Source organism: Papio anubis, chromosome 20 (genome assembly GCF_008728515.1).
Source record: "Papio anubis isolate 15944 chromosome 20, Panubis1.0, whole genome shotgun sequence".
Taxonomy (NCBI): Eukaryota; Metazoa; Chordata; class Mammalia; order Primates; family Cercopithecidae; genus Papio; species Papio anubis.
In genome coordinates this window covers 13,481,127-13,506,334 of record NC_044995.1, presented here as the reverse complement: position 1 = coordinate 13,506,334, position 25,208 = coordinate 13,481,127, and the positions used below count along the sequence as shown (strand labels likewise).

The 25,208-nt window shown below is 40.6% G+C and overlaps 1 protein-coding gene across 4 annotated transcripts; it reads left to right on the top strand.

The window, feature by feature from the left end:
- The first annotated feature begins 7 nt into the window (after window positions 1-7).
- On the top strand, window positions 8-16,660 carry ZNF283 (zinc finger protein 283). Of its 4 annotated transcripts, XM_021931153.2 has the most exons (8): window positions 8-166; window positions 535-699; window positions 965-1,045; window positions 3,976-4,039; window positions 8,093-8,180; window positions 10,318-10,397; window positions 10,493-10,562; window positions 14,706-16,660. In XM_021931153.2, exons 6-8 carry the CDS (start codon window positions 10,371-10,373, stop codon window positions 16,403-16,405), a joined length of 1,797 nt encoding a protein of 598 aa, XP_021786845.1. In that variant the 5' UTR covers window positions 8-166; window positions 535-699; window positions 965-1,045; window positions 3,976-4,039; window positions 8,093-8,180; window positions 10,318-10,370; the 3' UTR covers window positions 16,406-16,660. The 4 variants fall into 4 exon arrangements, with proteins under 4 accessions (XP_021786845.1, XP_017807965.1, XP_017807966.1 ...); XM_017952476.2 differs by lacking the exon at window positions 10,493-10,562 and having other exon boundaries at window positions 10,318-10,444; XM_017952477.2 differs by lacking the exons at window positions 3,976-4,039; window positions 10,493-10,562 and having other exon boundaries at window positions 10,318-10,444.
- Window positions 16,661-25,208: the final 8,548 nt, after the last annotated feature.

The window sequence follows — 25,208 nt, the reverse complement described above, 5'->3', positions numbered from 1 at the left end:
TCTTTTAGGGGCGGGGCGAGTTTGCCGTCCAGAAACACTCCCGGTGGCTCCTCTCGCAGCCTGCGAGCGTTTCCAGGCTCTTGTTTCCCATCAGCCTCTGGGTCCAAACTAACCACGGGTCTCCGGGTCCTTTTCCGGTGTCCTTAAGGTTCTTGGACTCTGCATGGTGAGTTGGTCGTGTCCGTAAAAGTATTCAGCCCGGGTGAAGCTGGGAGGGCTCGGCTGGCTTTACCGGGGCCCAATTGGAACCGGCAGTGAGGGTGAGGGTGAGGGTGAGGGTGAGGGTGAGGGTGAGGGTGGGGGTGGTGGCATCGGGGGCGCTGGAGATGGGGAGGGCTGGGTCACGGACAGGGCGTGTCGTGTCCGGCACTCAAGCCTGTGTGCACGCGAGCGGCCGAGGGATAGTGTGTCTCAGACGGCGTGGCAGGGCCGGGGCGTGTCTCCGCGGAGGTGGGTGCAGTTGTGAATGTGTGACGGGGTGATGCGGTGCGTGGCCGTATTTTTAAGTGTGATTTGCTTGACCAAATGCTCTAGGTTCCCTTTAGCCTGTTTTTGGGCCTTCCACGGTTAAATGACTGCAAGAAAGAAGTCTATGCTAAGCCCTGTAAGGAACGTTTCAAGCAAGAAGGATGAGAATTTTAGATCTGGAAGTGTCCTCGCGACAGGATCTTGTCAAGACCTGATGGGGAAGTTCTAGAGGTAGGATTCCTACAAGAGGCGCCTCTAGGAGCTCTTTGGTGGTGAGCTAGCTACATGTTTCAGAGCCACTGAAACCAGACCTCTGTCCCCAAGAATTGCCCTCAACACAGAGACAGACTCTAGCCTGCCTTTTCGTTCCATTTGGTTTTGTGTGGATGAAGGCAGAAGTGGCCCTAGAGGGTATTTTGCTCTTGTTTTTTCTTTTTTAATTAAGTCTGTGACGCTCTAGAAATGCTAATGTCTCATGTTACTTTTTTCCCCCCAGTGCTGCTAGGTTGCCAGATTTCTAAGAAGGAGCTCGAAGAGGAGAAAAGGAGTTTGCGCATATTTAGAAATCAAGGTTCAGGTGAGGTTTTTTATACATACTTTTTTTATACATATACCTACAACTACCTTTGATTCTAGGTCATGAGAACATTTTCTTTCTTTGGCTTGAAAGATCTTGACTGGGTCTTCCCAGTCACATGACCTGCCATGCTGGTACATATTTCCGCCCGGTGGCCCCCTATTGTTCTTCTCCTCAATTCCTACCCATCTGTTCACATGGCAAATTGTTCAGATCCTTCAGTGCACTGAAGAGTTATAGAAAGGCACCTCTTGTAGATTGCTATTAGAGCATTATTTTAAACTATGATTATTTGAAGAGATTAGTATTTAGGTGGTGCTATATACAAACTTTTTTTTTTAAGTTTTCTGTAGTCATAATTAAAAAAATTTTTTTTAACTTTTTTTAGAGACAAGGTCTCACTCTGTTGCCCAGGCTGAGTGCAGTAGTAAAGTCATAGCTCACTGCAACCTTGGAGTCCTGGGCTCCAGTGTTCCTCTGGCCTTGGCCTCCCAGTGTGCTGGGATTGCAGGTGTGAGCCACGACGCCTGGCCCATAATCATGATTCTTAAAGCAAGGCAAAGTATGAGGGATTTTAAGTAAGGGAACGTTTCTGGCAGTATATGACAATGTTGTCTGCTTTGTGAGGCTTTTAGGGGTGGAAATATGATTGAGCTTTGAGCATAGGGATTTGTGATTTGCACCAACAAGAGTGGGGACTTTCAGATAATCTTTAGATAGAAGTCTGTAACATTGTCAAGCATGGCTTGTTTCAAGTCCAGCTTTGTGTGGCATGTAAGAAGCCGAACTATGTTGTAGTTAAAATTAAGGCTCTGGGGTCGGGCATGGTGGCTCACGCCTATAATCCCAGCGCTTTGGGAGGCCAAGGCAGGTAGATCACAAGGTCAGGAGATTGAAACCCCTTCTCTACTAAAAATACAAAAAATTAGCCAGGCGTGGTGGCGGGTGCCAGTAGTCCCAGCTACTCGGGAGGCTGAGGCAGGAGAATGGCGTGAACCTGGGAGGTGGAGGTTGCAGTGAGCCAAGATTGCACCACTGTACTCCAGCCTGGGTGACAGAGAGAGACTCAAAAAAAAAAAAAAAAAAAAAATTAAGGCTCTGGATCCAAAGTATCTGAATCCAAATCCTGGCTCTGCCTGTTGGTAGCTGTGTGAACTTAGATAATTGATTCAGGCCCTCTGTGCCACATCTATAAAATAGGGACAGAATAGTACCTACCTAATGGAGTTGTGATGATGTAAGATGAGTTATTATGTGTAAAGCTTCTTAGAGCAGTGTTATCCCCATGATATGGGCTTACTGAATATCGAGTTGCTATTATTGGGCTCTTCTAGATTATTTCCTGTCAACTTTTTATAGATTAGAGTAAGAGAAATATGAAGTTGATTGTGACGGGTGCTTGCAAATTAACAAAAAAGTGGGGGCTGAGTGCGGTGGCTCACACCAGTAATCCCAGCACTTTGGGAGGCCAAGGTGGGTGGATCACAAGGTCAGGAGTTCGAGACCAGCCTGGCCAGCATGGTGAAACTCCGTCTCTACTAAAAATACAAAAAATTAGCCGGGATGGTGGCGGGTGGCCGTAGTCCCAGGTACTTGGGAGACTGAGGCAGGAGAATTGCTTGAACCCAGCAGTTGGAGGTTGCAGTGAGCTGAGATCGTGCCACTGCACTCCAGGCTGGGTGACAGAGCGAGACTCTGTCTCAAAAAAAAAAAAAAAAAAAAAGCGGCCTTTTGCTGAAGCTGGAGTACAGTGGCATGATCATGGCTCACTGCAGCCTTGGCCTCCCAGGCTCAAGCGATCCTCCCACCTCAGCCTCCCTAGTACCTGAGACTACAGGTATGTGCCATGAAGCCTGGCCAGTTTTTGAATTTTTTATAGAGAGGGGATTTTACTATGTTGCCCAGACTGGTCTCGAACTCCTGGACTCAAGCAATCTACCTGACTCAGGCTCCTCAAGTGCTGGGATTACAGGTGTGAGCTACTGTGCCCAGCCTTAGGACAGGAAGTCTTAACCTGAGGTCTTCTTGTTCCATTGACAAGCTTCTAGGTGACCAAAACCCCTTGAAATCGAGACCAAATTTTTGTAAATATATGTAAATGTGTTTTTTTAAGTGGGCAAAGTGTCTATAATTTCATGAGATTATCAAAAGTGACCATGACCCAAAAAGATCTAGCTCCATTGTTCTGGAAAAAAGACTGCAATTGCTGGGAAGGAGCTTGAAAAAAATGAGTCCAGCTGGGTGCAGTGGCCCACGCCTGTAATCCCAACACTTTGGGAGGTGGAGGCGGGTGGATCACTTGACATCAGGAGTTAGACCAGCCTGACCAATATGGTGAAACCCCAGCTCTACTAAAATTACAAAAATTAGCTGGGCGTGGTGGTGTGGGCCTGTAGTCCCAGCTACTCAGGAGGCTGAGGCAGGAGAATCAGTTGAACCCAGGAGACAGAGGTTCCTGTGAGCCAAGACTGCGCCACTGCACTCCAGCCTAAGTGACAGAGTGAGACTCCATCTCAAAAAAAAAAAAAAAGAAAAAAAAATTAGTGTCCAGTAGAATGGAAATAGTCAAGTAAATTGTAGTATATCTAGTGATGGAATGATAGGCACCTAATAAAAATTAAGTTTATAAAGAATCAAAGGAAGGAAAAATATAAATGATGCAATTTTAAGCAATCATTATAGTTATAAACAAAAGTGCTCAAGAATATTGTGTTACCTGTCAATCCCATCTAATAAGACAGGGTTTTGGAAGACATATTTCAAGAATTACATCTAAAATGTTACTTTAATTCGTCATTCAGTGAAGAAGTGGAGAGGTGCAGCCATACTTATTGAGCATCTACTATGTACCAAATACTGTTTTGTTTATGCACGTTTATTTTCTTCCTCAGACTTTGAAGGTGGTCTATCTAATTTGTGTTGATTTACAGGAGAATCTTGACAGTGAACGTGTCTCATTACATTGAATAACAGCTACAGGATGTTCAAGAGCTGGTAGGTGTGAATTGTTTCAGGCCCACTGATTTTCAGTGTTGGCGCCATTTGTTCAGTTTTCTTCATGACTGAAATATATCCCTCCTGTCACTCAGTCTTTTACATTTGGAAATGTCTTTATAGTTCCAATTATGGAATTAATGCAGTCTTGGTCCAAAAAAACCTCAGCAATCTAGGAGACATATCGAGAAGGAAGCTAAAAATCGCATCCTCTAGAGTTAATCATTTTTAATGTTTTTTTTGTTTTGTTTTTTGTTTTCTTTTTTGAGATAGTGTCTCACTCTGTCACCCAGGTTGGAGTGCAGTGGTGCAGTGTCAGCTCACTGCAACCTCCACCTCCCAGGCTCAAGCGATCCTCCCACCTCAGAGGGAAGGTAGCTGGGACCACAGGTGTGTGCCACCATGCCTGGCTAATTTTTCCTGTTTTTGGTAGAGCTGGGGTTTCACCATATTTCCCAGACTGGTCTTGAACTCCTGAGCTCAAGCAGTCTGCCTCCTTTGGCCTCCCAAAGTGCTGGAATTACATGCGTGAGCCACCACACCCGGCACTTTGGAATATTTTTGTTTAAATCCTTTTTCTTTTAGCCTATGGGTCTGTTTTGTTTTTTGTTTGTTTGTTTGTTTTTTTCCTGCAGAATAAAATTATAGTAATTGGTGATGTAAATGAATTGAAGACTCTTTAGTTCTTAGTTTGAAAAAGAAACAACCGAGATCTAGGTTGTACATTAATTTTGAATATTTAGGAATAAGAGGGAAGTGCTAGTGATTCCCTTATTTGAAAACCTTCAAATATGCACAACTTCTGGGATTATAGAAATGTCATTTAAAAATGAATTACCAGGCAAAAAGGAGTTTTAGAATTATATTATTTTAAAGGTTACCTCGCCAGACAATGGCAATAATCTCCAATATAGAGCCATCTTACAAAAAATACATTTTACAGATAATATTTCCAAAGACAGGTGTAAATACCAGAAGGTAGAACGAGAAGGTTATGGTTGTAAATGTTTAAACCACCAATTTGTACAGAAGAGTAAGACTGAGCCTCTGGTTAAGTTCTCAGCTTGATACCTAATCGGGTTGTATTTTCTGATGCAGCTTAATGATGCTGAATCTCTATGTATCTTCTGGGAGGAAGTGGTATATTCCTCTGCATGTTTCTGAGAACCTGTTTTTCTCACATTGTTATTTAGGAAGAGTACAGGCTCAAGGCTGACCTGTGAAATTTGAGTTCATGTTATAAGAAAGCAGGTCTGAGAAGGACACGTTTTACTGTGAGCAAAAGAGAGTAGCATTAAGTTTCTTTGTTATAACAGGATAAGGGACAGTAACATTCTTCATTTTCTTTTCTTTTCTTTTTTTTTTTTTTTTGTGATGGGGTCTCACTTGTCGCCCAGGCTGGAGTGCAGTGGCGCGATCTCGGCTCACGGCAAGCTCCGTCTCCCGGGTTCACACTATTCTCCTGCCTCAGCCTCCTGAGTAGCTGGGACTACAGGCGTCCACCACCATGCCCAGCTAATTTTTTGTATTTTTAGTAGAGATGGGGTTTCACTGTGTTAGCCAGGATGGTGTCGATCTCCTGACCTCATGATCCACCCGCCTTGGCCTCCCAAAGTGCTGTGATTACAGGCGTGAGCCACCGTGCCTAGCCATTTTCAATAATAATGATGACAATGTGGGCAAGCCTGCTGGCTTACACCTGTAATCCCAGCACTTTGGGAGGTCAAGACAGGAGGATTCCTTAAGCTCAGGTGTTCAAGACCAGCCTGGACAACACAGTGAGACCCTGTCTCTACAAACAATTTTAAAAAATAATAATTAGCAGGGCATGGTGGCATGCACCTGTGGTTCCAGTTACTGGGGAGGGAGGCTGAGGTGGGAGGATCATGTGAGTCCAGGAGGTTGGGGCTGCATTGAGCCGTGTTTCTGCCACATCATTCCAGCCTAGGCAACAGAGCAAGACCCTGTCTCTGAAGAAAAAAAAAAAGACAACTTATAAACAATTATCGTATACCATTCAGTATTTTGTATGGATTTCTTACTCTTCTATAGTGAACACTTTTCTCACCCCTCTTATTGATGGGGAAAAAGAAGTGTTGAGAAATTGGTAACTATCAAGCTCAAATTCACATCCTAAAGGTCTGACACCAGATCTTTTATCTCAATTTCAACAGAAAATACCTCCCACATTATGTTAGTCACAAACCTGCCTGCCTAAGGAATTGATCATATGTGTCTTTCTTCATCAATGAATATGAACCAACACCATCATAACCAATGAGGGTATGGTGGGTCGCAATTTATTAAACCTTTTGTTTACTATTACCTAGTTTCTCATTTTTAGTGATCAGAAGTTATTTTTGGTTGAATATCCTTGTGTATTCCTCTTGTGTGCTTCTTTGTTCTTTAGCAATTTCTTAAGGATACATTTCTAGAAGTGAAGTTTTGGGTGAAGAATTTGCCCCAAATGCCTGACCCTGTAATACTTGTACTTAGGGGGTAATACAGTGTTTAGAAGACATAGGTGTTACCTTGGAGACCAAATATGCCTTGGGGTAAGTGTAAGGCAGTCAGCAGCCAGCAACGAAGGCCAGTAGGCAATCCAGGGGACCTGCTTTAGGAACTCATAGGAAGGTAGTTATAAGCAATACTGTTGAATCATGATCAAGCATTTGGAGGCAAATGGAATTTATTCTATAAAGTTTATACTACTACTGTTAGTTGCAAAGTGAGCCTAATACGATCAGGTGATTCAGCAGTTATCTGAAGGATACCATGTTTAAGACAGGTTCAGATACAAAATAAATCTATCAGTCAAGATAAGAAAAGCAGAATCAAAACCTCATTAATGGAAGGGGAACAAAAAAAAAAAAAATAGGCTGGCCACGGTGGCTCATGCCTGTAATCCCAGCACTTTGGGAGGCCGAGGCGGGTGGATCACGAGGTCAGGAGATCGACACCATCCTGGCTAACAGGGCGAAACCCCGTCTCTACTAAAAAATACAAAAAATCAGCTGGGCATGGTGGCGGGCACCTGTAGTCCCAGCTACTCAGGAGGCTGAGGCAGGAGAATGGCGTGAACCCAGGAGGGAAGTTTGCAGTGAGCCGAGATCGTGCCACTGCACTCCAGCCCGGGCGACAGAGCGAGACTCCGTCTCAAAAAAAAATAAAATAAAACCCCCAAAAAACAGAAATGAAAAGATGAAATTCCCCAACTTATGCTATGGATATATTAGTATTATTACACTAATATTATTCTATTAATATATCCATGGCATAACTTGGGGAATTTCATCCATTTTTTTTTTTTCTAGGCAAGACATAGGCATATGTAGAAATTATACAGTTTGTGTAATGCATGGCCATGGTTACAATGATTATGTGGATTACCTAAACAAAAAACATGATCATAATGAAAAGATAAATGTTATTAATATATACAGATATGTAATTTTATTTTTTATTTTTTGTTTTTTCTTGAGATGTATAACTTTCTAAACACTTTTTATCTGTTGATGTGATTGTCAGTCTTTCTGTATTGATATGTATGTATTTTATAAATGTAATCATACCATAAATCTCATAACCTCCTTTTTCTATTGAGTATATCTTATTTCCCTAAGTTAGCATGTACTCATTGCATGATGTTCCGTGTCATGAATATTACTGATATATGCATTGGAAAGTCAGCTTTTTGGGTTCCCGATGAATTCTTTATACATCCTGTCCAGCTCCCCTGTCTTGATGAGGACATTCTAGCTTGGACCATGACAGGTATTCCTGAGAGGTAGGAATGGAAAGAGGATGATCTGATCTCCTGGGCAGGACTGAATCGTCAGATCCCAGGTCCAGATTCACATCCTCAGAACCAGATACTGCCAGAAACCTCCCTGCTGAAGAACTTTGGGGTTTAGGTGGAAGTTTAGATTCCATAAATGGCACGTGGGGTGTGTAGCAGAAGCAGGCATGGAGAAGATAAGATCTTCTATTAGCGTAAGTCAGGATGGGATCACTGAGGCACACCTGGTTTAACACTTCGTTTTCCCTCCCCAGTTCTGGCTTTTCTGGATTCTGTGCTTCACCAATAGAGGAATCCCATGGAGTATTAATCAGTTCTTGCAATTCCAGAACCATGACTGATGTAAGTTGGTATTTTTCTCTCCATGAAATACTGTGATTTTCAGGGCGTGTGAATCTTTTTTTTTTTTTTTAAATTTTCCTAAAGCCTTCTCTCTGACAGAACTCCATCCCCGAACCCGCTTCTCAGTTCTTCCTATTCCAGTGGAGGATGGTGCCAAATAGCTTAGTGTCCTCCCCTTGTACCCCTCCCCTTTTTAATCAATGTCATATTCATTGAAGATGTTACTTAACATCTCCTGTGTTCCCAGTCTTCTAGTAAGAGCAATGATAGAGCAATGGAGTCTTCTGAGGGAAATACTTAAGCTTCTGTTAAGGATAATTCAAAGAAATACAGTTAAGAACACACTTTTACTTGTATGCAAAGAAAACCAATAGTGCATTGATTTCCTCCATCAAAGGCACCAACGGGAGTCATATAAAGGAGGAAAGGGAAGACAATGAAAGACTGCAGGGATTTTGAACACAGCACTATTTTTTAATTTAGGTGGTGATTTTAAAAGGTAGCTACCAAAGACACTCTGTTGTTAGACAGCTGGATGGTCACCCGGAAGAGTGATGTTAGTTGTTTATACATTCTCTGGGAGCACTTTCATGTTTAACCATCTTGACTGTCTTGGGTGATGCCTTTTGGTATCACCTCTGATTGGCCACATCGGCACCATTTCCCTTACCCGAGTTTCTCATTCCCATGTCAGGTCTGCGTGTGATTAGTTAGTGATGAGGGTCCCATCGGACCACATGCAAAACCTTGGAACTTCTCCATAGACCCAAGTTTTCCATAGAGATAAGATGGACTTTGGGGTTTCTTGGTCTCAACCTCGGTTTATGTGAAGTTGCATGTGTTGGGAGGCGCTTCAGATTAGAAAGAGGGGAGTTAGTGGTTCTTTCCAGGAGTTTCCTAAGAGATGAAGACCAGTGGTCTCTGGAGTCACCAAAGGACTCCATCACCAGTGGATTTTGAACCAGTTGACTTTGAAGTCATTTTGTCATCAACCAGGATGTGTAGGTCATGAGTGACATTTGTGTCATGTGCAACATCCTATATCAGTGTCCTCATGTGTCCTGTATCAGCATCCTCTAACTCAGGAACAAGTAACGTACTAAGCGAGGGGTAGTTGATAGTAACAGATAAGATGATGCCTAAGGTCTAGATGATAATATATTTCCACAATCAAGAAAATCTACAGAAGTTTTGTTCAGCCTATATGTACAGATATAATTGAGTGATTAAGCTCATATATTGAGAGGATAAAATGAATTGCAGCAAATAAAAAAATTGTTTATTCATCATTAGAAAAAATGCTTATGATGTAATCTAACAGTGATGTATTCGAGTCTTGTTGATAGTCCCTAATTTAATGGGAATCGGTTTTATAAAATAAAGATTTTGTAGTACATTTGGGAAAAAAGTTTTCATGTTTTCCTATTTCTTTCTTTGTTTTTGAGACAGAGTCTTGCTGTCACCCAGGCTGGAGTGCAGTGGTGCAATCTCGGCTCACTGCAACTTCCACCTCCCAGGTTCAAGCGATTCTTCTGCCTCAGCCTCCCAAGTAGCTGGGATTACAGGCATCTGCCACCACACCTGGCTAATTTTTGTATTGTTAGTAGACATGGGATTTCACATATTGGCCAGGCTGGTCTCGAACTCCTGACCTCAAGTGATTTGCCCGCCTCAGCCTCCCAAAATGCTTGGGATTACAAGCATGAACCATTGCACCAGGCCTTGTTTTTATTTCTTAAAGGGGAAAGATGGTGAGCAATTCACTTTTACAAATAATTTATGAGAAAGGCACATAGCACATAGTAAATATGCATGATGTATACATACATGCACTTTTTATTTAACACAGAAGAAACTGAGATTTTAAAAATATATTACCAGACAGGTCTGGATAGCTGAGTTATCTTATAGTATCCGGGAAGTTTTTTCTGCTGTAACAGGATTCTTCTAGAACATGTTGACATTCTGCTTTAGTCACACTGATTTTCTTGCTTTTTCCTACCTATATCAGAGGCTTTCAGCCTCCTTGATTGTTGTATTTCTCCCCCTCTTTGTAGTTTATCCTTCATACCCTCTTTTTCCCTCTTGGAAATGTTTTCTTTAATTTCACAAGTAATACATGGATTTTTGGTTTTAGGGGTTGGTGACATTCAGGGATGTGGCCATCTACTTCTCTCAGGAGGAGTGGGAATGCCTGGACCCTGCTCAGAGGGACTTGTACGTGGATGTGATGTTGGAGAACTATAGTAACTTGGTGTCACTGGGTAAGGTCATCTGCCTGAAATAATTTAGTCTCCTCTTTGCATCATCAGTTTTCTGCACTGGAAATTCCAGGGCTATCTTTGAAGAAACCAGGTGAATTTCTTCTCCCTCTTCCCAAGGGTATGTTTTTATACTTGCTGGGTTAGAAATGGGTTCGTTAAACACATTGATCTTCCCCATCCCTCAGTGAGCTTAACACCATTCTCGGGCCCTCGCTACAATCACCTCTCTCCTTTAATGGCCAAGGGGCTGGATTTGCATTATAGGACATTTATTTCGTAACCATTGTCAAAGAAACCAGATTTCATAAATTCTGCAAATACTATATCGAATGTCTACTTCTGGCCAGCGTTGTGCTGAGCACTATTCATTGAATCATGAACAAGTTTTGATAACTTGCCTATTTTCATGCAGTTTACTTTGTAGTAAAGGAGAAACATCAAATAAGTAAGTGAATAAATAAATAGTGTGTAATGAACCAAATTCTTTGGAAAAGGTAAACAGTGTAAGGGAATAGAAAATGATGGGGACTGACAGGGCTAATTTAGATAAGATGGTCAAGGAACGCTTTCTTGAACAGATGTTCAAGAATAGAGATATTCGAGCTATGTGAATATGTGGGAGAAGAACAGATCAATCACAGTGAACAGCAAATGCAAAGGCCCTGTTGTTGGAAAGGAACTTTACCAGAACTCTAGGGTAGAGTTATTAAAGGAATATGTACTAAGAAATTACGCCAGGGAGATAGGAAGGGGCCAGATAATATATTGTTTTGTTGTTCTTGTTTGTGGAATTTGGATTGTTTAGTCTCTTTCAGTTTGAAACCGTTCACATGTCTTTCCTTTACTTGCACATATGTCTGTGATGCTTTTGAAGATTACAGGCCAGTTATTTTGTACAGTGTTCCTCAGTTTGGGTTTGTTTGCTCTTTCTTCATGATTAGATTTAGAGTATGGATCTTTGGCAGGATTATCACAGAATCGATGCTGCATTCTTCTCCCTGCATTTTGTTGGGTAGTATGAATGATTTGTCATTACTCATGTTATTCACTCTGAGTACTTGATTAAGGTGGCGTCTGCTGGCTTCCTCTTTGTGCAGTTGCTTTTTTTCCCTTCCATAAGTATTTTATAGGGAGGAACTTTGAAACTATTAAATATTGTAGAACTGGGCACAGTGGTGGCTCAAACCTGTAATCCCAGTGCTTTGGGAGGCTGAGACGGGTGGATTGCTTGAGGCCAGGAGTTCGAGACCAGCATGGGGCAACATGGCAAAACCCCATCTCTTCAAAAAATACAAAATAATTAGCTGGGCTCTGGTAGTGCACACCTGTAGTCCCAGCAACTGGGGAGGCTGAGGTGAGTGGATTGCTTGAGCCTAAGAGGTTGAGGCTGCAGTGAGCTAAGATTGTGTCACCACACTCCAGCCTGGGTGACAGAGCAAGACCCTGTCTCAATCAATCAATAAATAAATATTGTGTTCCTCTTCAAACTTTCCATTTATTCATATGTTGGATTTCTAGTCAATGGGCTATATTCTGTTTTTTCTGTTATTTATTTTGAAGCTCAAAGTGTTGGCGCTTGTTCCAGATTTGGTCAGTGGGAATCCTTTCATGATATGGCTTTTTGGCATACTCTTTAAGTATTTCCTGATTTTCTGATAAACAAGGTGTCAGAGGTTCATCTTGTATGAAATTTCCCTGCTCTAGTTTTATAATCAGCTATTGCTTTGAAATGCTGGGTTACTTTAAGACAGATTTATAGTTATTATTTTATGCATTTGTCTTTTAAATCAACAAATCAAAAGTACAATAATACTAACTTTTATATTTACTCATGTAGTTACCATTACCAATGTTCTTTATTTCTTCTTATGGCTTCTAATTACTGTTTTGTGTCCTTAGCCTGAAACACTCCCTGTAACATTTCTTCTAGAGTAGGTCTACTGGCAGTCACCTCTTTCGGCTTTTGTTTTTTCTGGAAATGTCTTAATTTTACCTTTATTCTTAAAGGACAGTTTTTGCTGGTGTAGAATTCTTGGTTGACAGTGTTTTTTCTTTTGGGACTTTTCAATATACCATCCTACTACTTTCTGTTCTCCATGGTTTCTGATGAGAAATTAGCTGTTAGTCTTGTTGAGGATTCTTGTATGTGTTAGGCTTCTGCTTTCTTCCTGTGTTCTGAAGTCTTTTTGTCTTTGGGTTTCCATAATTTGACTATAATGTGTCTAGATATGAGTCTCTTTGGGTTTATCCTGCCTGAAGTTGTTGAGTCTCTTGCATATGTGTATTCCTGCCTTTTCTCAGATTTTGGAAGTTTTCAGACATTCTTTCTTCACATTTTTTTTCTATACTTTTATCTCTCTTCTTTTTCTGGGACTCTTAAGATGTGTATGTTGGTGTACTTGATGGTATCCCATCAATCCTTCCGGCTCTCTTCATTGTTCATTATTCCTTGTTTTTTTTTTTTTTTTTATGGAGATGGAGTCTTGCTCTGTCACCCAGGCTGGAGTGCAGTGGCGCAGTCTCGGCTCACTGCAAGCTCCGCCTCCCGGGTTCACGCCATTCTCCCACCTCAGCCTCCCGAGTAGCTGGGACTACAGGTGCCCACCACCACACCCGGCTAATTTTTTGTATTTTCAGTAGAGACAGGGTTTCACCATGTTAGCCAGGATGGTCTCGATCTCCTGACCTCGTGATCCGCCCGCCTCGGCCTCCCAAAGTGCTGGGATTACAGGCGTGAGCCACCGTGCCCGGCCCATTATTCCTTTTTTTTTTGCTCTTCTAGTGCAATAATTTCAAATGACTCATTTTCAAGTTTGCTGAATCTTTCTTCTGCTGAATCCACTACTGAAATTTTCATTTCAGTTGCTTTACTCCAGAATTTGTTTGGTTCCTTTTTTTTTTTTTTTTTTTATAATTTCTGTCCTTTTATTGATATTTTCATTTTGTTCATACATTGTTTTCCTGATTTCCTTTAGCTCTTGGTCCATGGTTTCTTTAGGCTCATTGAGCATATTGGATAGTTCATTCAATGTCTAGGCTTCCTCTGGAATGGTTTCTGTCAGATTCTTTTTTTCTTGTGAACGGGCACCTTATTTTCCTGTTTCATTGTATGCTTTGTAATTTTTTGTTAAAACTGGGCATTTTGAGTATTATAATGTGGTACCTCTGGAGATTCAATTTTCCCATTCCTCAGGCATGGCTGATTTCTGCTTGTTGAGGGCTGGAGCTGTCAGACTTTTTCAAACTCTTTTGGCAAATTGTATATTCCTTATTGTATGTGGTCACTGAAGTTTCTGTTCCATCATCTCTGCAGTCAGTTAGTACCAGACAAAGATTTACTTAAATATCTGGCTATAAAAAGGGGGAGAAGAAAAGGTCCATTAGCCCTTTAAATCTTCCAATAGATGCTCCTGGGGAAAGCTTCTGTGATTGATGGAGCTAAAATCAAGGCAGTCATCTGTGCTGGTCCCTCAAAGTAACACAAAACCCACCAAACTGCACAACCCTGAAGTTTTTGGAAGACAAAATCACACTGCCCACCCAGGTCCCAGCTGGCTGTTTCAGGAATACAGGCTGCTGCCCTCCCCACAGTTGTGGTGGGGCTGAGGAGTGAGGGATGTGATTAGCTGGTACACACCATACCTGTGAACTTTTCATACTATGTTACATTAAAATCATTGCACTTTGAATAATCTTTTATCCATGCATAATTTTTAAACATCATACACCAAATCCACCTGTTTCTACAAATAAAGTTGTATGGAACATAGTCTTACCCATTTGTTTATATGTTTACATATTGTCCATGGCTGCCTCGATAAAATGACAGAGTTGTGACCATTGAGTTGTTAAGACAAAAGAGTTGTTAGACAAAACAAAATCAGCCAAAGCTCATTATGATAAGAATTTGATTCCCATTAAGATACATACCTAGCAAGGGACACTAGATAACCACAACTGGGCACATAAGGGCTTGACTGATGGAAGCTGACATTTGGTTTGAGGCAACATCAGCATGGGAAAATGAGGGACTTGTTGAAGTGAACTTTGTGGAATCCTCCAGAAAACTATAAAATCAGAACATTGAGATCACAAGAGCTGCAAAATCAAGGCTAAGTTTGTTATTTAATAGGGGAGTGCCTTGATGCTCAGGAGTGAGTTCAGTAAAGTCACCTAATTTGTCTTTTATTTCTACTGTAGTTTGTTTTTTTTTTTTCCTAGTGAAGGAAATAAAATGTGTGGTTTTCTTGTTTTCTTTCAGATTTGGAGTCAACAACATATGAGACCAAAAAAATATTTTCAGAAAAGGATATTTTTGAAATAAATTTTTCCCAATGGGAGATGAAGGAAAAAAGTAAAACCCTTGGCCTTGAGGCATCCATCTTCAGAAATAATTGGAAGTGCAAAAGCATATTCGAGGGACTAAAAGGATGTCAAGAGGGATACTTCAGTCAAATGATAATCAGCTATGAAAAAATACCCTCTTACAGAAAAAGTAAATCTCTTACTCCACATCAAAGCATTCGTAATACAGAGAAACCCTATGTTTATAAGGAACGTGTGAATGCTTGCAGTCATGGCTCAAAACTTGTTCAACACAAGAGAACTCATACAGCTGAAAAACACTTTGAATGTAAAGAATGTGGGAAGAATTATTTAAGTGCCTATCAACTCAATGTACATCAGAGATTTCATACTGGTGAGAAACCCTATGAGTGTAAGGAATGTGGGAAGACCTTTAGTTGGGGATCAAGTCTTGTTAAACATGAGAGAATCCATACTGGTGAGAAACCCTATGAATGTAAAGAATGTGGGAAGGCCTTTAGTCGTGGCTATCACCTCACTCAACATCAGAAAATTCATATTGGTGTGAAATCTTATAAATGTAAGGAATGTGGGAAAGCCTTTTTTTGGGGCTCAAGCCTCGCTAAACATGAGATAATTCATACAGGTGAGAAACCTTATCAATGTAAAGAATGTGGGAAGGCCTTCAGTCGTGGCTATCAACTTACTCAGCATCAGAAAATCCATACTGGTAAGAAACCTTATGAATGTAAAATATGTGGAAAGGCTTTTTGTTGGGGCTATCAACTTACTCGACATCAGATATTTCATACTGGTGAGAAACCCTATGAATGTAAGGAATGTGGGAAGGCTTTTAATTGCGGATCAAGTCTTATTCAACATGCAAGAATTCATACTGGTGAGAAACCTTATGAATGTAAAGAATGTGGAAAGGCCTTTAGTCGTGGCTATCACCTTTCTCAACATCAGAAAATTCATACTGGTGAGAAACCTTTTGAATGTAAGGAATGTGGGAAGGCCTTTAGTTGGGGTTCAAGCCTTGTTAAACATGAGAGAGTTCATACTGGTGAGAAATCCCATGAATGTAAAGAATGTGGAAAGACCTTTTGTAGTGGGTATCAACTTACTCGACATCAGGTATTTCACACTGGTGAGAAACCCTATGAATGTAAGGAATGTGGGAAGGCTTTTAATTGTGGATCAAGTCTTATTCAACATGAGAGAATCCATACAGGGGAGAAACCTTATGAATGTAAAGAATGTGGGAAGGCTTTTAGTCGTGGCTATCACCTGACTCAACATCAGAAAATTCATACCGGTGAGAAACCTTTTAAATGTAAGGAATGCGGGAAGGCCTTCAGTTGGGGTTCAAGCCTAATTAAGCATGAGAGAGTGCATACTAATGAGAAGACTTATGGATGTAAAGACTGTGGGAAGGCCTTTGGTAGTGGCTATCAACTTAGTGTTCATCAGAGATTTCATACTGGTGAGAAGCTTTATCAATGTAAGGAATTCGGGAAGACCTTTACTCATGGCTCAAAACTTGTTCATGAGAGAACTTGTAATGATAAACCCTACAAATATAAAGAATGTGGGGAAGCCTTTCTGTGGACAACTTACTCAAATGAGAAAATTGATACCGATAAAACCTTATGATTGAAAGTTGTAACAGAACATTTTGTGTGTGTTTACAGACAACTCATCATAATAAGAACTCTTACTCTTGAGAAACCTTGTGAATGTAAGGGATGTGCAAAAGCCATTCGTTTCTGTGTATGGACAATTATCTTGCTATCCAGCAATTCATACTAGTGAGAAATATTCTGAATATAACTAATATGAAAAGGCCTTTAGACTTCTGTACACTTATTGGATATCAATTTATACTGATGTAAAATCATTTAAATGTAAGGAATGTGTGAAGATCTTTATTAATGACACAAAGTCTGATAACATCAGATAATTGGTATTTGTTAAAAAGGTTTAAATGGAAGGAATGTGGGAAGGACCTAAACTTAATTCAGTTCTTGCTGCACATCCGAGAATTCATACTGCTGTGTAATCCTATGCACATAAGGAATTTGGGAAGGCTTATAGACATAGTAAATATCCTAGAGTACATCAGAGAATTCATCAAAATGAGAAATCATTTGAATTAGAATTAAAGGAAGGCCTTTAGACAGATGCCACTCAAATTATTATCCAGAGACTGGTGCAGTCATAAAATTGTCATCTGTCAATCATGAGATAAATGTGGAAAGTGAGTAAATATTTGGAACTTTTATAGCAATTTGACATTTCCATAACATTCTTATTCTATTTTACAAAATTATCAGTCCATAAATGATTGAGAATTGAAAACAAAGTTTGTTCTCTTCCAGAAATAATTTTAGAGACAAGACTCACATTTTTCAAGACATGAGACAAGTCACGATATAATTTAATTTAAATAAGAAATTCTTCACTTGCACCTCTCTGATTAGAATAGCAGGACAGTCATACTATAGCAAGATTTGGCAAATGAGGGAATCAAAATTTTCTAATGCCTGTAACAGCATAAGATAATTTATACCAGATATGTTAAATGTACAGAAGCCTTCTAACACTATTCAATCTTTGTTAAACTTCAGTAAATTCATCCTAGAGAATAACTCTGTTAATGTAACAAATGTAGGAAAACCTTTATCCATGGCATATACCATACTGTCATCACCATTTCACCTCCATACTACCTGTAGGATGGTGAGCAAAATGCTTATCTTCTCTGGACATGATGTTTAAAATGCTGATGGTAACTAATAATGCTGTGATAGAGATTAGATGGATTTAGTATGCATCGTATACTTGGAAGAGTATCTGGTATGTAGCCTATGCTCAAAACATATTAGCTATTGTTCATATTGTCTTTATTATTATTATTACTACTGGTGAATTCTTAGGAGAAGCACAACCATTTGGAGGAATGAATTCAGAAAAGCTTCCTATAACCACTCATCCATTTGAATTTCAGATAGTTCATTCTGGGTAAGATCTAGTACAGTATGAAGAATTTGAGGGGATTTTAATTTAGAGTTTATCCCTTAAGCTGAGCTAAAAATTGAGACGTGACAAAACCCAGACTTTTGAAGAGTTTAGGAAAGCTGTTTTATAGAATGTCACACATTAGTTTCTTTCCTCATGGTGAAATTTGATATGGGCCTCTTCTTCACATTTCTCATAACATGAAGTTGGAAATAGAGGCTTAAGCATTTTTTACCAGAACACTTCATAGATGGTGATGTGTACTTCATCTTGCAGTACATCACAAGCAGATAGGATCCATTTCCCCCACTAGCACCAGTGCCAAGTTTGATCACTTACGATAACTACTAGAGTTGTCCGTTGTAAAGATCTATTATATACCTAATAGGATTGGTCAACCTTGATCAATGATCTTTGGAAATGTGTGATCATATGGTATGTATTTTACTTTTTTTTTTTTTTTTTTGAGACAGGATCTCTCTCTCTGTCACCAAGGCTGGAGTGCGGTGATGTGATTTTGGCTCACTGCAACCTCCACCTCTTGGGTTCAAGTGATTCTTGTGCCTCAGCCTCCCAAGTAACTGGGTCCACAGGTGTGCACCTGTGTGCTAATTATATTTTTAGTAGAGATGGGGTTTTGCCATGTTGGTCCAGGCTGATCTTGAACTCCTGGTCTTAAGCAATCCACCTGCCTCAGCCTCCCGAAGCGTTGGGATTACAGGTGTGAGACACTGCGCCTGGCTGTATTTTACTATTTGGAAATCACAGTGCGTCTTAAAATTGATGGCTTCTTGTAACCACTTTCAACCAGGTGGCTGTCATGATTTAGTGTTAGCATCAAGGCAGGTTAGTTATGATGAAATAGAGTGTGTGTTTATATACTCACACAGTTAGAAATTGACCCTTTTAAAAATTACGTCTTTTAAAAAATGTTAGTTCCATCAGAACTAATGCATTGATAACTAAATGTCTGTGGTTCATTGTCATAAGTCTACACCTGACCTCTCTATTTTGTGCACATAGGGAATTCGTAATATCACTGTTCAATCAGTCATTCACCCTCTAGTGATCATCATTCTACATGATTGCACTTTTTCAAAGGCATAAAAAGCCAACAGTTGCACTTTTAATAATCAACTGTAACACAAAGCAGAGTACTTTGGGAGTTTTAACAGGATATATTATTGGTAATTGGCTACTATGCCACTCCCTCTGGGTGCCACATTTGCCTGTTAACTAAGAAATGTAGACACGGTGCCTTATCCCAACATTTCTGAAATTATATCTCAAGGAATCACCAGTGCTTACTAGTCTTGAAAATGAAGGAGGATTTTATAGTTAAAGAAGCTAAAGAAGCTTATAAAGTAGCATCTACTAAATCCCCTCTTAAGGAACAAGCAAAAGCACTTCACCAGCTTATCAAAAGACTAAAGAGAAGAGAAAAAAAAAAGACTATTCCAGTGAAGAAAATGGTTGAACTTTGTTTAAACTGGTGTATGGCAAACTTCACTGTTGAAATACTGATTCCCATGACCTATTATCTTTGTAGGTGGGTGAAATTGCATTGGGAAATGCTGCTATAACCAAAAGATAATTTCACTCACCATGTCTGGTTGTTAGCTATGATGGAATAGCAGCATCATGCTCTCAGTTACAAGTGAACATCTTTGTTGTAGCTAAGTAGGGGTGACTCCTGAGTTTAATTAAATGCCATTTCACTATCTCTTTCTACAGTTGTATGGTATTTAATTTGTTAATGTGATGATTTATTCTGACAGATTCACTGACTTTTTCCCCTTTCCTGGATATTCCAGTTAGTCCCGGTATCCTTCTGATGCATTGCTTGATTTCATTTTGCCATTTTATTTAGTATTTTTGCATCTCATGAGTGACATTATATAGTAGTTTTCTTTGTTATTGTATTTTTGTTTGTTTTGGTATTGCAGTAGCCTGTTCTTTAATATTGTATGATCCTGTTGGGTTATTTTGTTTGATCCTTGACTACTTTTCTAGTTCCATCTGTTGCATTTTTTCTTGTCTTTTAATTCCTACTTCAGACATAACAGATTTATTGAGTGTTCAGCACAGTTCCTTTAAGGAGCCTTCATAGCCATGTAGTACTAGCCAAGATCCACATAAAAGAAGCATCCCAACATGGCCCCTTGTTGAAAATCCTTCATTATGTGTTCTTAAGAATAATGTGTTGGGAAGTCAGAACTTCCTTATAGGGCTGTTATGTTCATACTTGTACGTGTCTTTTGGAGCACACGTGTACACATTTCTTTCTGTATACACGGGGAGTGGAATTGCTGGGGTGTGGTCATGGATACGTATCTGTTCAACTTTTTAGTAAGTTTAAGTTCTTCTAAACAGTTTTCCAAACAAATGAACTGACTTATACTCTCACTAGCAGTATATCAATGTTCTGCTTTCTCCACATCTTTGATGAATACTTGACATCATCAGTTTAAAGAATATTTTCATTACTCTCACAGGTAATAGAGTGGCATTTGATTGTTGATAATTGTGGTTTAATTTTCCGTTTTCTGATTGTTGCCTATTTGTATATTCTTGCAACTTTGCTCCTTGCTCCGGGCATTGGATACATTTGATGTGTCTGTTTTTTACAGAGCCTCTGTTCAGTTTGGAGGACAACAGTTAATACCTAGGCCATGACATTCTCTCTCTCTGTGTGTGTGTGTGTGTGTGTGTGTGTATTCCCCACCAGACAGTGAACTGGTTTTGATGGCTGTGATGGAATCAGCTTTATCTTTGCATCTCCAGTTCCCAGTATGAACCATGACCCTTAGATGTTTGATTCAGTTAGGATACACTCAGTAGAAATTAAAATACCACAATGGGGCCGGGAGTGGTGGCTCATGCCTATAATCCCAGCACTTTGGGAGGCTGAGGCAGGCAGATCATGAGGTCAGGAGTTCAAGACCATCCTGGCTAACACGGTGAAACCCCATCTCTACTACAAATACAAAAAAAAAAAAAAAAAAAAAAAATTAGCTGGGCATGGTGACGTACGCCTTTAGTCGCAGCTACTGGGGAGGCTGAGGCAGGAGAATGGCGTGAACCCGGGAGGCAGAGCTTGCAGTAAGCTGAGATAGTGCCCTGCACACCAGCCTGGTGACAGAGCGAGACTCTGTCTCAAAAAAAAAAAAACAAAACAAAACCCACACTGGCTAGAACAATGAGGAAGTATATTGAATGATATAACATGCTTTCAGAGGGACAGTGGGCTCCAGATATTTTTGATTCATCAGCAAAATTAAATTTTCAGAGGCTCAGTTTCTCTTCCATTTTCCACTCTGCACTCCCCACTGTTGGCTGGCACCATGATGGCTGGCAGGCTTCCAGATATTACAAACAGACATGACAACATCCACAGAAAATAATAAGGGAGAGCATCTCCTGTGACAGGAACAAGGAAACATTTCCCATTAGCCAGCAGTGTACATCTGCTTTTAGTTGCTAAAATGGGTTATATGTAATTCCTGAAATAATCATTGGTATTACTTTAAATTAACCATAGACTCTGAAAGGTTTTATTTAAATAAAAAATCAGACTCTTAAGTTTCATTAGCTTTTTATATATATGTGAGACATAACAAGTGATCCTTTATTTTAAAAAGTAAAATTACAAATATGTATAAATTTCATAAGACAATTTAAATTAAATGTATATATTAAGACCACCAAACATAATTTCAGCTTTTTAGAGATTAATGTTAATTTTTTTTTTTTTTTTTTTTTGAGACAGAGTTTCGCTCTTGTTGCCCAGGCTAGAGTGCAATGGTGCAATCTCAGCTCACCGCAACCTCCGCCTCCCAGGTTCAAGCAATTCTCCTGCCTCAGCCTCCCTAGTAGCTGGGATTACAAGCATGTGCCACCATGCCCGGCTAATTTTGTATTTTCAGTAGAGACGGGTTTCTCCATGTTGATCAGGCTGGTCTCGAACTCCCGACCTCAGGTGATCTGCCCGCCTCGGCCTCCCAAAGTACTGGGATTACAGGTATGAGCCACTGCGCCCCCCTTAATGTTAATTTTTAAAAGCAAAAATCCTGAAATATAAAGTCTATATTGTTAGAACATTTACTAGGAATTTTTTGTGATGTAGAATATTATCTGATTGTAGATGTAGGGGACAGGGAAAATATTTTTGGTCTAACATTGTTAAGTATTTTTTCTTCCAGACTCAGAGGAGTCTACGCTTAATTTCTGGAATTCTGTTAGTTAACCTGACTGAGAAGGCCAAGATTTACAATGTGGAAATGAAACCAAGGTGTAATTGGAATTCGGGTGTGAAGGGGGCCAGCCCCTCCACAACCTGTGGGTGTTTCTCGTCAGGTGGGATGAGAGACTGAGAAAAGAAATAAGACACAGACAAAATACAGAGAAAGAACAGTGGGCCCAGGGGACCGGTGCTCAGCATACGGGAGGACCCGCGCGCCGGCTCTGGTCTCTGAGTTCCCTCAGTATTTATTGATTACTATCTCTACCATCTCGGAGAGGGGGATGTGGCAGGACAACAGGGTAATAGTGAGGAGAGGGTCAGCAGGAAAACATGTGAACAAAGGTCTCTGTGTCATAAATAAGTTTAAGGAAAGGTGCTGTGCCTTGATGTGCACGCACACAAACATCTTGGTGCAATAAAGAGCAGTATTGCCGCCAGCATGTCTCACCTCCAGCCCTAAGGCGATTTTCTCCTATCTCAGTAAATAGAACATACTATCGGATTTTACACTGAGACATTCTATTCCCAGGGATGAGCAGGAGACAGATGCCTTCCTCTTATCTCAACTGCAGAGAGGCCTTCCTCTTTCACTAATCCTCCTCAGCACAGACCCTTTACGGGTGTCGGGCTGGGGGACAGTCAGGTCTTTCCCTTCCCATGAGGGCATATCTCAGGCTATCACATGGGGAGAAACCTTGGACAATACCTGGCTTTCCTAGGCAAAGGTCCCTGCGGCCTTCCGCAGTGTATTGTGTCCCTGGGTACTTGAGATTAGAGAATGGTGATGACTTTTACCAAGCATACTGCCTTCAAGCACTTTTTTAACAAAGCACATCCTGCACAGCTCTAAATCCATTAAACCTTGAGTCAACATAGCACATGTCTCTGCAAGTACAGGGTTGGGGCTAGGGTTACAGATTAACAGCATCTCAAGGCAGAAGAATTTCTCTTAGTACAGAACAAAATGGAGTCTCTTAAGTCTACTTCTTTCTATATAGACGCAGTAACAGTCTGATCTCTCTTTTCCCCACAGGGTGAACATATTTACTCATTTTTTTTCTTTTTTTGAGACGGAGTCTCTCTCTGTCACCCAGGCTGGAGTACAGTGGCGTGATCTCACTGCAACCTCTGCCTCCTGGGTTCAAGCGATTCTCCTGCCTCAGCCTCCCAAGTAGCTGGGACTACAAGTGTGCACCACCGTGCCCAGCTAATTTTTTCATTTTTAGTAGAGACAGGGTTTCGCCATGTAGGCCAGGCTGGTCTTGAACTCCTGGCCTCAAGTGATCCACCTGCCTCCACCTCCCAAAGTGCTGGGATTACAGGTATGAACCACCACACCCAGCCTCAGTTCATTTTTACAGCACACATACATAGCACTAAATTCAACAGAAACAAAAATCTTATCTCTCACCTTTTCTGAAGCTATAAAATCATCCATTTCAGAGACGACTACACTTTCCAGCCTCTTCTGTGTTCTTGAGCAGATAGTCCATGTAAATAGCAGAGTACATTGCCTTAGAGTAGACATTCAAGATTTGAAAGTATTCCTTTAATATCTCATAATTCAGTGTTAGTCATATACCAGTGTCATTATGGATTTCATCAATAAAAATTTTGGTTCAATTTATTTTCACTGTACCCAAGTGTTTACTGTGGAGGAAGGGTCTGCAGTGTCCTTGGCCACATTTTAAAAATACGGTTCATTCTGAACTGTTTGCCCAGATCTCTGCCTGGTGCACAAGAGATATTGTGGCCTCCACCACCATCACCACTGGGATTCTCTTCACCTCTCTCCTCTACTGAATTTCTTGTTTTCTACTCATTCATTTTGGTGGAAAACCCCTTCCACTTGCTTTCTTTGAAGAGGTGACTTGGAAATAATTCACGTGGTTGAAAGGATTTTATTCTACCTTTCAGTTTTTGGTATCTCCCTATTATTGGCCAGCAGGTTCCTAGGCATGTTCTTTTCATAGTAGATGGCAGAAACACAAGAGACTGAGCCAAAGCATGTTTAAAGTATCTATATCCATTGTAATCCACCCAAATTCTGTGGACTAGACACATGGCCAAGCCCAACACCAATGGGGCAGGGATGAGCTCTGCCAAGGGCGGAGAGTAAGGGAAGAATTGTGGGCAAATACTCTAAGCTACCAGATTCATACCAACATTACTGGCATCACTGTGAGTCAACACATTCCACTGTGGGGGGCAACTGAGAAATAGTTAATGGTTTCATTGAGAATAGTTTATTCCCATGACTTCAGTCAACTGGAAAATGTAAACCTTTACTATAAAAATGTTCCCGGTTGGGCCGGGCGCGGTAGCTTACGCCTGTAATTCCAGCACATTGGGAGGCCGAGGAGGGCGGATCACAAAGGTCAGGAGATGGAGACCTTCCTGGCTAACATGGTGAAACCCCCTCTCTACTAAAAATACAAAACATTAGCCGGGCGTGGTGGTGGGAGCCTGTAGTCCCAGTTACTCGGGAGGCTGAGGCAGGAGAATGGTGTGAACCTGGGAGGCGGTGCTTGCAGTGAGCCGAGATCGCGCCACACTGCACTCCAGCCTGGGCGACAGAGCGAGACTCTATCTCAAAAAAAAAAAAAAAAAAAAAGTTCCTGGTTGTTACATGAATATATAAAATTTATATCTACTTTGTACATGTTTAACAATAGCAAAACAGTTGAGTAAATGATTCTATATTAATATTGCTTAAAATGAGTCTTATGGCTTGTAGCAGAATGATTAAAGTCACGAACTATGTCTGTTCATGAATAATTGTGGGGATAAAAACAGGAAGAAAGGAGAAAATCTGACCATTTTGGTTTGAGTGAGAAGGAGAAAGATTTTAGGAGAACATGTCTTGTCTATGCGTGTTAGTTTTGGAATTATTTCTACAGCTGCAGACTTCTAGAGATAATTTACAGTGAATGTTGGGGTGGTCATTCAACAGTGGAAAATCTGTGCGTCACTGCCCCATCTCCATAGTACAGCTTATTAAACTAAAAGCAAAGCAGTGTGCTCAAAGCAAAGCTAATTTTCTGTCTGTGCAAACTTGGGCACGATGCCTATGTATTCTGTCTACATTTCCTCTTGGGATGTTACTAAAAGTTTCCAGTCTGCATCGGGGACTCATATTACAAAAACCACATCCTCAATTTCTGTAATTTGTAGGTTAATGTTTTGGGTGGGGAC